Source organism: Chaetodon auriga, chromosome 21 (assembly GCF_051107435.1).
Source record: "Chaetodon auriga isolate fChaAug3 chromosome 21, fChaAug3.hap1, whole genome shotgun sequence".
In the NCBI taxonomy this organism is placed as follows: Eukaryota; Metazoa; Chordata; class Actinopteri; order Chaetodontiformes; family Chaetodontidae; genus Chaetodon; species Chaetodon auriga.
The window spans coordinates 12,087,256-12,099,659 of NC_135094.1; the positions used below are offsets into that span (position 1 = coordinate 12,087,256).

The window sequence follows — 12,404 nt, forward strand, 5'->3', positions numbered from 1 at the left end:
TTTACCTTCAGATGTTCCTGACTGAAGCTGGATTCAAAGACTGATGTTGCTTGTACACATTATAAAATATGTCTCCATTTGGCTCACCCTGTCTTTGAAAGCAGGGCTGAACAGTAACCTGGGTGATGTTTGGGCGATGGTGGAAAACAAACACTACTGTGGAATTTAAGCACTAATTACCATTGAGCTTCTCCAACCTTGTGCTGTTAATCAAATCAGCTAACACTCAATACTGAGCTGGCTTACCAACTAAAGATGATTCCTGATTGCCTCTGCCTGTTTATGTGTGTGTGCTTTTGAAATTCGATCGCACATCTGTTTTGATTAGAAATGAATGGTGATGCGAGTCATCTGTGAGAATTAGAGGTGCAGCTTTAATGAACTTGATTAGTGCCTCCATTTGTTCAATCGGCTCACCAGAGATCGAAGAAGATACACTGGCTGTCCACTGTTGAGGAAGAACAGGAGATGAGGGGAGACGAGAACTCTGAAGGCTGTTCATTAGCTAATTTTAAGGATGGCAAAACACTTAATGTGCTGAAGTTACATCCAGCAGTCACACAGAGAGCCGTGTGTTTGATGGGGAGACGCAACGCATTTAATATCTTCCTCACTCTGTTGAGGTAGGTTGAAAACAAACTTCACAGTCGTTGCAGTGAGATTCTGTCTCTGTACTGTAGGATGCGGTGAAATGGCAGCCATGATATCAAGACTGGAGGCAAACACATGGAGAGGCCACTGATGGGTCAGCTGCATCTGATTAATTATGAATCTGTTAAAATATTTTGGTACAGTGAATAATTTGACCCCCTCACTCAGGTCAGATACAGAGTTAGTGTGACAATAATGAGCATATTCAGTGTTCAGCTGCCTTTATAAGCTTGTTCTTTCGAGCTCTTCGTATTTCTTTGCAACTGGGTTGTGTTGTCTTTATATGTCAACGAATATGAGGGCATCTTTGCGAGCATGTGCATTTCCCTTACAAAGCTGGAGGTGTCTAGCTTCTTTCGTCTGGCCAGGTCCGTGATGTTGTCTCCATTGTAGTTGATGCTCTCCATGCATCCCTTAAAATTCTTCCTCCCTCCTCCCACTGGCTTCCCACTGTATGGCATCCCCCCGAAGCTCAGCTAGAGAAAAACAGAGGGAAAAGAGGCCAAAATGAGATGGATATTGAAAAAAAATGCCGATTAGGGCTTCTTTTGATTAGCTTCCCCTTCCACTGCTAGAACATTACAAAAAGCTGAATAAATGTAAGATAAAATGAAATGTACTATTTTGCCATTATTATTCAGCCATTCCTCCCCTGGACACAGATTACAGTAGCAACAGACAAATGTGTAATGAGGAAAATTGCAACAAATCCTGAAATAGATTTCAAACTCACTCTACAATTAGGCCCAACGTACAATTTCTACAGACGTTTTCATGTCAAACAAATAAGAATCATCCACTATTCATGGTAAAGAGAGTCTTTCAATTGGGGAGTAAAACTGGACAAAACCAGGGAGCATCTAATGGGCTTCAATGACTTGTTATAGATGGTCACAGCCAGATGTGGTAATGGGTGTAAAAAGTCTTAAAAGGGCACATTTTATCTGTTTTGGATAATGTTGGCCTTTTGTGTGCAGAGGAACAACCAAGAAGTACATGCAGCTCTACCATGTAGTGACCATGATCCACTGATGACAACAAAATAAGAGTATAAGGGCAGTTTAAAAAAGACAAAATCAAGATAAGATCTTTTGAGAATGTGATGGCATAAAAACAGGCTTATGACAAATATTGCAACGCCACCTTTATGCAAGTTGTATCAATGAATGGAAAGATGGATGAACCAGGTCTGATCGACAGTCAAAAACTAAGTTTCACATTTTCACACCTTGATATCAGTATACGAGAGACATTTATTTATAAAATGTGACCACTGAAGCAGTGGGGATGGCATTAAAGAGAAGAAAGTGTTTTGTGGGGAACAGATGCGATGAGAAGACAACTGAGGCAAAGAGATGGAGGCTAATAAAGAGGCATCTGGTGGGAAGCGCTGAAGGACACAGAACTGATGAAAATGTAAACTGCGTTTCAAGTTCTTCTATGGTTGTACATGTGTTTTCTTTTCTTTCAGACATAGACTGAGGGAAGCCAAGATGATGGAGGGTGGTGTGCAATTACCAGTCGATATGTGTCTGTCTATCTGAATGTGTGTATGGTATGTGTATATGAGTGTGTGTCTTTGTATCTGTCTGTGGTGACGCTCCAATAGTCTTAGTAATTACTGCCAAGGGTAGACACAAATGCACCCGGATATTTAGTCTCCAGGCTTAAATGGGAGCAGAAAACGTACTGATGTGCGCATGCACACTCACGCAAACACACACGCGCATGGAGTGTGTGGACTAGATGGAGTGCCGTGGCATACTTTGAGTAAAAGCTGGTGACAATTGTAATATTTGTAGAGAGACTCAGATTGTAACACTGCCTGTATCCAGCCAGGGTCCACCATAGCGCGCGCGCGCGCGCGCGCGCACACACACACACACACACACACACACACACACACACAAAACCTCCTGGTTGACCCCGTTGTACAGATTTCCCTAAAGATCCCTTAATTTAACAGCTTTGGTTTAATTGGACTGTGGTTTGTCCGGCCCCATTTCTCAGCATCCTACTTAACACTGGGATGCATCAGCCATATCATCAATGCCTGCAAAAGGTCACGCACTCCCACAAAGGTATCAATACACACCAACACATGCATACACCCATATATGCATTCACCATGCACAACTTCACACGCACATTACACACAAGTAAATGTCTTTCATATCCATTATGCATTCGAAAATCAATTTCCTGTTTTAAGTATTATTGGCTGAACTCTTTGCATTCCATTACTGACTGACATTAATTATGTGAGTTTTATGGATTAGCAATATCTAATTTCCTGTGTGGCATCAATGCACTGTACATACAGAGGAGGCCACGCTTCCACCGGTGGTGAGTAGTTGTTTAAAAAGCAGCTGTACAATCAGTAAAGCATATAAGGACAGGTAGAAGCACGAAGAAGCTGAAGAAAATAAACAGCATCATGCAGAAAGACTATTAATAAATAAAGGTGAGACAGAGTTTCTCACAGGTCTGAAATGATCAAGCAGCCCTGTTGAGACTCCCAGCAGTTTGGGACAGTTCGGATTTTATCTGAGAACCGCTCACATTACCAGATACAGTATTCTGTGCTGAACATCAGAACTGCCCAAGGGTCCTAAACCAGAATATTCACACACTTTCTAGAGGACTGATGTTCATCTCCAGTCATTAATTCCAAAATACAAATACACAACACCTCAAACATTAATGGAACAAAGCCTACAAGCTAGTTCAGGCAGACAGCTCAAGTCCAACAGCCTCAACACTGCACACTCTTCTCCGTGGAACATACATACATCCCTTCCTTCTTGCTCCTGCTGCTGCTGCGCAAAAGCTTCACTCATAACCAAGCATCAATCCGCAGGCTCTGCAGGTATAAGTTGACCTTGAGGGGAAATAAGTCTCATCAAGTTTCCTTGCAGGGAGTGATAAGGTCAGAGCATAGAAATATCAGTGTTCTATATATTCTGTATTCACATAATAATCCAGTCCCTGTGCGATGGTGACTGTAATATTCATAAACCCAAATACTATGTATGTCGACTGCTACAGCTGCTAGCATACACTACTGGTTATAGCTGTGCACATAAGCTAATTCATCAGTCAGTACTTTGCTGCAGAAAAAGCTTGTCGCAATACTTTAATATCTTACCCGAAAATGGTCTATGTCTGTGTGTAATCCACTAGAGCATAAAAACAATTTTTAAACTAAACAATGATAACAAGGGTATTTAAGTAAATAAGACATGAGCTGTCACCTGAGGACTTTCAACTGAGTGTTTGCATGTAGGCTAGTAATATTACCATAGGCTAAATAACACAAACTCCTAAGATAAAGTAAACAATTTGTAAATGGAGCTGTTACAGATTGTGCCTTAATTGCATCAAAAGTTGTATATTTTATATGAACCAACAGTAAATCTAAAAATGTGGAGCAACAGAAAGGGACAAAACACAACATACATGACAAGTATATTGTAACTTTGTGGGCATGCGCTTCTGCTAATTAAAACCACCAAAATTGCCTTATGTTTGCAATAAGGAGTGGGCAGAAGAGGTGGAAATGCAAACTTAATTTCATGCCAAAATTAGCCCCAAAATTGCACCGTGCCACCTAATCAGCATAAACACAGCCTCAGCTGCGCCACCCATCCACCTTGGCACAAGCGGGTTCGTCCGGAGCCAGGAAATTACCAATAGACAACCGCCTGAGGGAACTTGGAAAAAGGCCGCATTTGCGCTACAGCTGGCTTTGCGTCTTCGTAGGGCTACACAAATAAACTTCACTCAAACATTTGCTTCTCAAAAGTTAAATGACACACAGTGTGACTACCTGCTAAACTAGACGGCTACTTAACGGATGTTGTGCTGTTACAGTTAACACCTATAATAGATTGAGAAAGTACGTATTCATCTGTTAAATTAAAATGAATATATTTGTTCTTTATACTGTAGCCAGTCACCTGTATAACAGGCAGTGGACTCAGGCAAAGCTGAGGTAGCTGAATAATTGAGCTGACATTTTAGTTATTCACTTCTTCCACGGTCTAACAGTTCTTTTTTCATAATTGAACTCATGACAGCTGTTGAATCATTTGGCAACAAAAGCTTTTGTTATTAACATGATGTCAAGCTGATGTGTCCTATAAAGAAAGCGATGAAGCACAAGTTTAAGTAGCAAACGCACACAGCTGCATGTACGGCATATTTCCCTGTCAGCTCCTGTGTCTGTGTTTGGACACGTACGTATGTCATTACGTTTTTATGTTGCATTCCTTCGTCTGTTTCAGTGGGGTCTACCATTCTCTGTCTGTACACTCAGCGCTTCTCACCTCATAGTCCAAATCGAGGTGGTCAAACTCTCCGTTTGTCCTGAAGTGCTGAGTGTGTCTGTCCAAAGTGAAGTTGACATTACGACGGTAGCGCTCAATCACGACTGAGTGCCAGTGGTTGTCATCCAAGAGGCTGCCGGTGGTCACAGAGGTATGACCCAGGATGGAGCCATACTGATTACTGCCTGCAATGGACATCGGATACTGTAAATGAAGTAGCACGTTTCGACAAGCCGAAAATGAATTCAAATAAGTCGGGTAAAATATATGTGCACAACAGTTGAGTGTGATTTGCTCTGAAAGCTAAAAAGCAACACTTGAAATATTGAAGTGGTTTTAATCGACTTTTAATATACCGATTAACAAAGACTAATGAACACAACATTAATTATTTATAAAAGTATTCATTTATTTTCTCTGGCAGGGATTTGCCAATCGACTACACCTTGTCCATGGATTTACTAAATGTGTTTTACACATTTACATATAATTATTAACAACTATGGAATCTATACATATTAACTCATAGGTTGATTCACAGCACGTAGCACAAACTGAACACTGCTCTGTGAATTAGTTTCATATGCTTGCAAAGGAAGTCATCCTCACAGACATGCACGCAAAAAAGACAAATCCATTTCTTAATTTGCAGATTTGGTACTGTTTTGCCAATAATGCACACGACATTTACTGCAGCGGCTGAAAGTGTTCTTATACAGTTATAGACTTCATTTAGTTGCAACACTGGGTACTTGAACACACCACTGCTGTTGCTTCTGTGCTGCAGGAGGGCATCCTTAAAGGTTACACCACTGCTTTCAGCAACACAGCTGGTCAACAGCGAGTGTTGCTCCACAAGCTCATGGATTGTTGTGGCTGTTATTTACTGTGTAAAGGGTAAATTGCTATGCCAGGACACTTTATCTTTGCTCCAAGATAATGTTATCTTCACAGACGTGACATTAATTACTATTATTACAAATGTTTAGGATTATTGTCAAGACTATAATGATGGTGTTATTGTTTTCCCTTGTCAACATGCTGCAAACACAATCAGCGTAGAGTGGCTGCTTCTATCGGACTGGATATTATATATCCAATACTTCAAGACTGTTTGAGTTGTACCTTGAGTGATATGATTTTAAAACGATTTCTCTTTGACATTTTGAATATCATCAGAAGATAAAACATGTCTACAACTGATGATACAAGAGCTGGAGGGTCAGCAGAAAGAGAATCTTTGCATTATTAAAATAAATGACATGCACATCCTGCCTACCCAGGTTTATCTGCAGCAGCAGCTTTGCCTTGCGCAGCTCCAGAGTTATGTAGTCTCCCTGTTGGCCCTCTCCATGAAGAATCACACCTTCGCTTTCTGATGTCTTGAACCTCAGTGCAATCACATCCTTAATGATCTTCATCTTCTTCACCTGCACCAATGGGAACAAACACCATGAACCTCACGCGGTTGTTAAACACCACCGGTGGCTCAAAATTTACATCAAATTACTTATTCCCCATAACGTTAAGCATATTAATTTTTAGGATCTAACTTACATGTACAAGAATGATACTGACCACATGACTTAAAATTAAGTCACTGACATAGAATATCGAGTTAGTAAATCCAGTACCTTAAATCGATATGAGATTACACCCTGTCCGTCAAAGTTGATCACGCCCGCCCCTAAAAAAGACAGATTGAAAGGTACAGAGGGAGAAAGAACAAAGAAGGAAACACAGGAAGAATGACAGTCAGAGACAGAAAGGAAAGACAGGAATGAAATGATTAGTGATTAGAGAAGTGATTGTAGTTGAACACCCCCAAAACACCGTAAATTAGTGTTTCCTGTAAGTTACATCAACAAGACACTTGCAATGACAACAGTAATACTTGTGATCTGAATTATGGGAGGTTCGCGCATTAACAATGTCATCTCTAAAGGTTACTATTGCTGCAATAGGAACATAATTGTTTTGAATGATATTGTACCCAATAGGCCTTTTGACAGTATGAAAAGCACAGGTGTAAGTAATACAATGAATAATGGCCGAATTCCATTTAGCTGCTTCTGTTTCAGGAGCCTGATATTGTGTATGCTGGACCTCTGTTAATTGAAAAGAGCGCAGCCTCCTTAATGCATTAACACCAGAGCTTTTTCCACTATGGCTCGTCAAAAAAAGCTTCCAGCAAAGAAAAATGTTTAGTTTCTTTAATGTCTGCCATATGTATGCAAAACAGATGCAGATGTAAAACAGTGCTGCAGAGTATAACACTATTAGCAGTGACACTTCACAGTAAAAAAAAATATCCAATGCACGGTGTTGCATTGTCAATTGTAAAAGAAAATCTGTCAGAAATGATTTAAGAAATGAATATTCAAAGAAAAGATGTTAGTGTTAAGAATGGATGGAACACTGGTGGTGATTGCGGTGTTGGAGGTAGACGTCTATGATACACCCACCAGGTGTTTTCACTTATTTTCAGCTGATAAGCTGTTGGGCTGAGCCAAAACTCTCTGCTTCAACCTGAGAAGAGCTCTAATCAGCCAGAAGTGAAAACACCTGTGTGTGTGCAGGCCTGTGAAACATACTTATCTACATGTATAAAATGCTACATGTGAAAAGACCAACCCCGAAGTTCCATATAAACAAAATATCTTCAGTTAACAAGCTGCAGGAACTGACTACAAATGAGATATTTTGCATGTAAAATGAAGATTTACACATAAGACAAAAAAAAAGAGGGCAGACGGAGACAAGAAGGAGGTTTTCAGATCTTGAGAAGAGAAATAAAGTGCAGTTCTTGAGGCTCTCTTCAATCTCATTATTATCACCCCAACTATTCAAGTGGTTTGTGGACAGTGTGTGTGTGTGTGTGTCTGTGTCTGTGTCTGTGTGGTGTGACTGGTTAGAGAAGGTAGAGAATAGTATACAAGCATCGGATCGTCTCATATGCAGACACACTCATGCACGGTCACGTTGACCCTCAATCTTTCATGCTCTCTTGCTTCCTCACTTAGTAAACACACACACGCACACAGCTATGCCAACCCTGTCCTTTCCTGATAAACACCTGTGGAGAGGGATTGGATAAAATTACATCTGTTTCCTTTGTTCCAACTTCAGTGCTTCCCAAATGATCCCATGCTGCCTCTCACTGGGTACAAATACATCTCTCCATCTCTTTGGTTGCTTTACGCTTCACTCTTGTTCTCGCACTAGTTCTTGCTCTCTCTCTCTCCACTTTCATCTTTCTCCATTGTACTCGCCTCTCTTCTCTGCTCTTATTTTTTTGCTTCCCTCTTTAGGATCCCCTCTTCTTTCTATCACTTCATTTGCTTTATCTCTCTCTCTCTCTCTCTCTCTCTCTCTCTCTCTCTCTCCCTCTCTCTCTCTCTGTCTGTCTCTGCCTCTCTCTCCCCGCCTCGCTCATCATCTTCTGTCACGTTTATGGTGGAAACCGTGGTGGTAGTTGACAGTTTTCCAATTGTTTTATGAGATATTGCAGATCTAGGTGTGCTGCTCAGAAAAGGGTTGCCAGCTCAGCTGAGTGCTTGATGTCATGAGGGAGATTTTATGGAGGATGGAGGGCTTTTCCACCACCTACAGACCATTGTGAGATGCAGAGAATGAGAGAAAGAGGGGGAGAGGCTGACCCACTGCGATGTGGAACAACAGGGGGTGACCATTTGAGTCTCTAGCCAGGGCAGCTGTGATGGAACGTGCAAAAGATGGTGAGGTTTTCAGACCCTGACCCAGGAGACCACACCATTTTGGACTTTGACCCAGATGGTGTTTTTCTACCAGACATGTGAAAACACAGAGGGTGATCGAGGTGGCGTTCAATGTGGAGGTTCACGGTAGACAGCTGCATGTGGCAGCTAATACAATCTTCAAATATATGATACTGGAAATTGAGAATGAATTTCTAAGGATTACACTGTGTATTCATCATCATTATCCACTTCAAATGGCAAAATAGCAACAGTAAGTGTAATAGTTACTACACATGTTGTCCTTCACAGTAACTGCATCTTCAAAATGTGTAAACTTCAGATCATTTCCTGATTGGACAGTTTCAAACAAAACAAGGTGTGAAAGCTTTCTTTTGTCTCCATACAAAGAACTTGTCACAAGCTGTTATACAGGATAGCGAGGGGAATGAAAGTCTGCACAGGCAGAGAAAAATGGCAGAGAAAGGCATGACTGACCAAAACTGACTGAGCACTTAATGAATCTAAGTTGTGTGTGAGTGTGTGTGGAGTCAAGGGCCAAAGAGGCGACACACCACAGAAAAAGCCCATCATTCCCCATAACACAGCAGTACTATACCTCTGTGTTAATTATGGAACCATAAAAAGGGGTTCGACGGTCCCTGTACCCCATGAGAGACACTGAAGTGGCTAACATGAGCTTGACCACATACACACGTCACTGACGTGTCCTGCTTGTTATTTTTGCTCATCAGCCATTGTAAAGCAATACCACAGAGAAGCCACTTGCATCGCATCACGGCAAATAAAAGGCACACTTAACTGACAGTTTGTACTCATAATGTTAAATTATATCCATGGCAACAGGTGTCATTGGGCAAGCAGCAAATTATGTGGCTGTGAGCACGAAAGCAGGTCACTCACAGTATGACCTACCTAGACTAATAGGATTTATATGCTTTTCTTGTAATTGGAAGTCGTGCATTAGCATTTTCTTACTGTTGGTAAGACATAATGATGGCATGTAAGATGTTCGAAATGTGTCTAATATTTCATAGACAAAATGGTAAAAAAAACATTACAATAATTAGTAGATTTCTGTGTAATATAATACTGTACGTACTCCACCCTTCCCCCGTATTGGGTTCATTTTTGGGATTTGTGCACTGTTATGTTTTATACAGGCTTACTATTACACAGTATAGGCTGCATGAAAGAGTGATACTGATTCACTGCCAGCTCCTGTCAGTCCATGTTGACTGCTGATTGGAGGGGAAACAGAAACATCAAGGATGTCAATGTTGATTTTGACAAATGAAAAAATGGTTTTACAAAGCAAGCGACATGTTGCTTAGCCTGTTCGGTGGCGCATGAGGCCGGTTAGGACATGCTCATTGGGAAAAACTGATGTTCACTCGTTGAGCCTGAAGGTTACAGTGATGCTCTTCTAGCTGTTTGTTCGGCCTTCTCCTGAGAAATCGATGCTATCCATAAACAAATCAGCATGTGTATATTGCTTAGACTTGACAGCTGATGGCGGTGATGCATCATCCTGACAACAGATTTAGAGTGTTGTTGGCATAAATAGGTCACAGGTTGAAGGCAGATATGACATGCTTCCATTCTTTTGAAATTCTACTTGCATGAGAGTGATTGCGTTTGTGTAGAAAATTAAATTTGTACACTCTGTTTCTGTCTGACACCCCTTTCTCTCACACACTAGCTCCACTATTTCCTGACTCATCTATGAGATAATTGATTTTCTGTTGATCCTATGTTAATCAAAATGGAAATGAGCATGTAAATTCCACAGCACGGTGGATCACGACTCCTTTACAGCCTTTGGCTCTGGCACAGATACATACGCACACACAGCCCTTCATTGCACAGGCCTAGATGAGTCATAATATGGTATTGCATTTAATTATCATACATTTTCAAAAACCCAGAATTACCATCTACAACCAACATATTTGGTGATTATGCAGGGAACATAACATCTATATTTATCTGCCTCCTTCTCCTCCTCCTACTACTTCTCTTTTGTGTTTTCTTCTTTTATCCTCTTTTCTTTTTCATCGCCCAACACTGTACTTCGACTGGGAATCGGGAAAACATAGAAGAAGTTGATTCTAACAGAAGCGGAGAGTTGGGGAGTGAAGGATGGGTAGATGAGCAGACAAATGTATGAGTTCTCATTTTCTGACTGAATGCTGAAGAAAGGAGCAGTGACAGCGTAATCATGAGAGAGCACTGTGGGCTTCAAAACACAGCTGACAGACAACTCTGAAAGATGACGCACCCGGCTAGGGGGAGTGTGTGTGCGTGTGTGTGTGTGTGTGTGTGTGTGTGTGTGTGTGTGTACATGCATAGGTGTGTGTAAGTGTCTCTGTGATATCTCTGATATCCGAGTTGTAAGCATGTGTTCACCTGATTGTGTATTTATTATTGTGTCTCATCTGACAGATGTCAAGGCGTGGTGGACAACATTCGTATCTGTCAGACACACAAAAACTCTCAGTACTTACTTGGCTTAGAGATGGATACAGTGCGTTCTTCTCATAGTATTGTTGTTTACCTCAATCACTGTGTGCCAAATGGTCTGTCTGTTGAATGACAGGATATCAGGGCCAGACTTGTATTGAAATAATAGTCTTACTTTAATCCAAGACAGGGGACCAGGAGAGGGCCCACATCTTTTTTTTTTATTTTTTTTATCACGGTTTATTTCACACAGCTGAAACACATTTACATCTGGGAGTTAACCATAATCACAGTGTTCTCCTGCTGGCCCACAAGCAGCTACACTGGAGCGGCTGCTGGCTAAGGTCACGTCTGCAGTAGCTGTTGTTGTGGCAAGAAAAAAGTGAAACTCATTATCTTTTCCTGCACGGATTTTGCTAAACCTCAGTCTAATTCTACTGTTGGGGGATTTTGGAGTGCATACTCTCTCTCTTATTATATGGTATAGGGCTGGCTGGAGGGAGATTTTTGAGTTATTTACCTTGTTTTTAACTTGTTTTGTTACCTGACAGCTGTAACTGCATACAATAACGTTTTGAACAATAAAACCTCTTCTGCATCTTCTGAAAAATGATTGGATGACATTTTTATGCACAACCCTCTCATGCATGTAGATGGAAGCTAGTAGATATTGGATTTCTGCAGACCCATTGCAAAAACTCTCATAATACCTGCCACACTGTTTGAAGACTACCGACAAGTTGGCGGAGAAGCTGCAGAATAAATATTTCAAATGGAATGTGCATCAAATCTAATCTTTAGTCAGTCTTCAAGTATACTTACATTCACATTTAGCAAGCTGGTGACACATAGACTGATGTTAGCATTAAAAAACATGGATCAAAACCCAATTTACCAACTTTTTCTGCTGTCAGTCAGCTGGTAACCATTTCTGAATATTCCATTTCTAATATTGTAGGTATACACTGTGTTGCAGGTATGTTTTGTTTACAGCTCACGTATCTGCTGGTGCTTGACAGGCGGCTTCAGTGCTGCGTAAGTTATTCGTCATCCCCACATTTCTTTCTCTAAAGTTGAGAAATATATCTGGTTGTATAAAAAATATATCATACTGCATTGGACTGAGACTATCCATGGTTATCTTGCTATAGTGAAGTTTTTGGAAATTGAAAAAAGATCTCCTCTACCCTCTGTATTGACTTACGGAAAAGCAAGCAAAAGACAC

The 12,404-nt window shown here is 40.9% G+C and overlaps 1 protein-coding gene across 1 annotated transcript in view; it reads right to left on the reverse strand.

The window, feature by feature from the left end:
- The window catches only part of cntnap2a (contactin associated protein 2a), a 296,814-nt gene that overhangs the window by 132,204 nt on the left and 152,206 nt on the right, over positions 1 to 12,404 (reverse strand). The window contains exons 5-8 of the mRNA XM_076761762.1: positions 6,614 to 6,666; positions 6,259 to 6,409; positions 4,980 to 5,164; positions 984 to 1,127 (exon numbers count right to left, since the gene is read on the reverse strand). Coding sequence (XP_076617877.1) covers positions 984 to 1,127; positions 4,980 to 5,164; positions 6,259 to 6,409; positions 6,614 to 6,666 — 533 coding nt within the window. The remainder of the gene's footprint in view (positions 1 to 983; positions 1,128 to 4,979; positions 5,165 to 6,258; positions 6,410 to 6,613; positions 6,667 to 12,404) is intronic.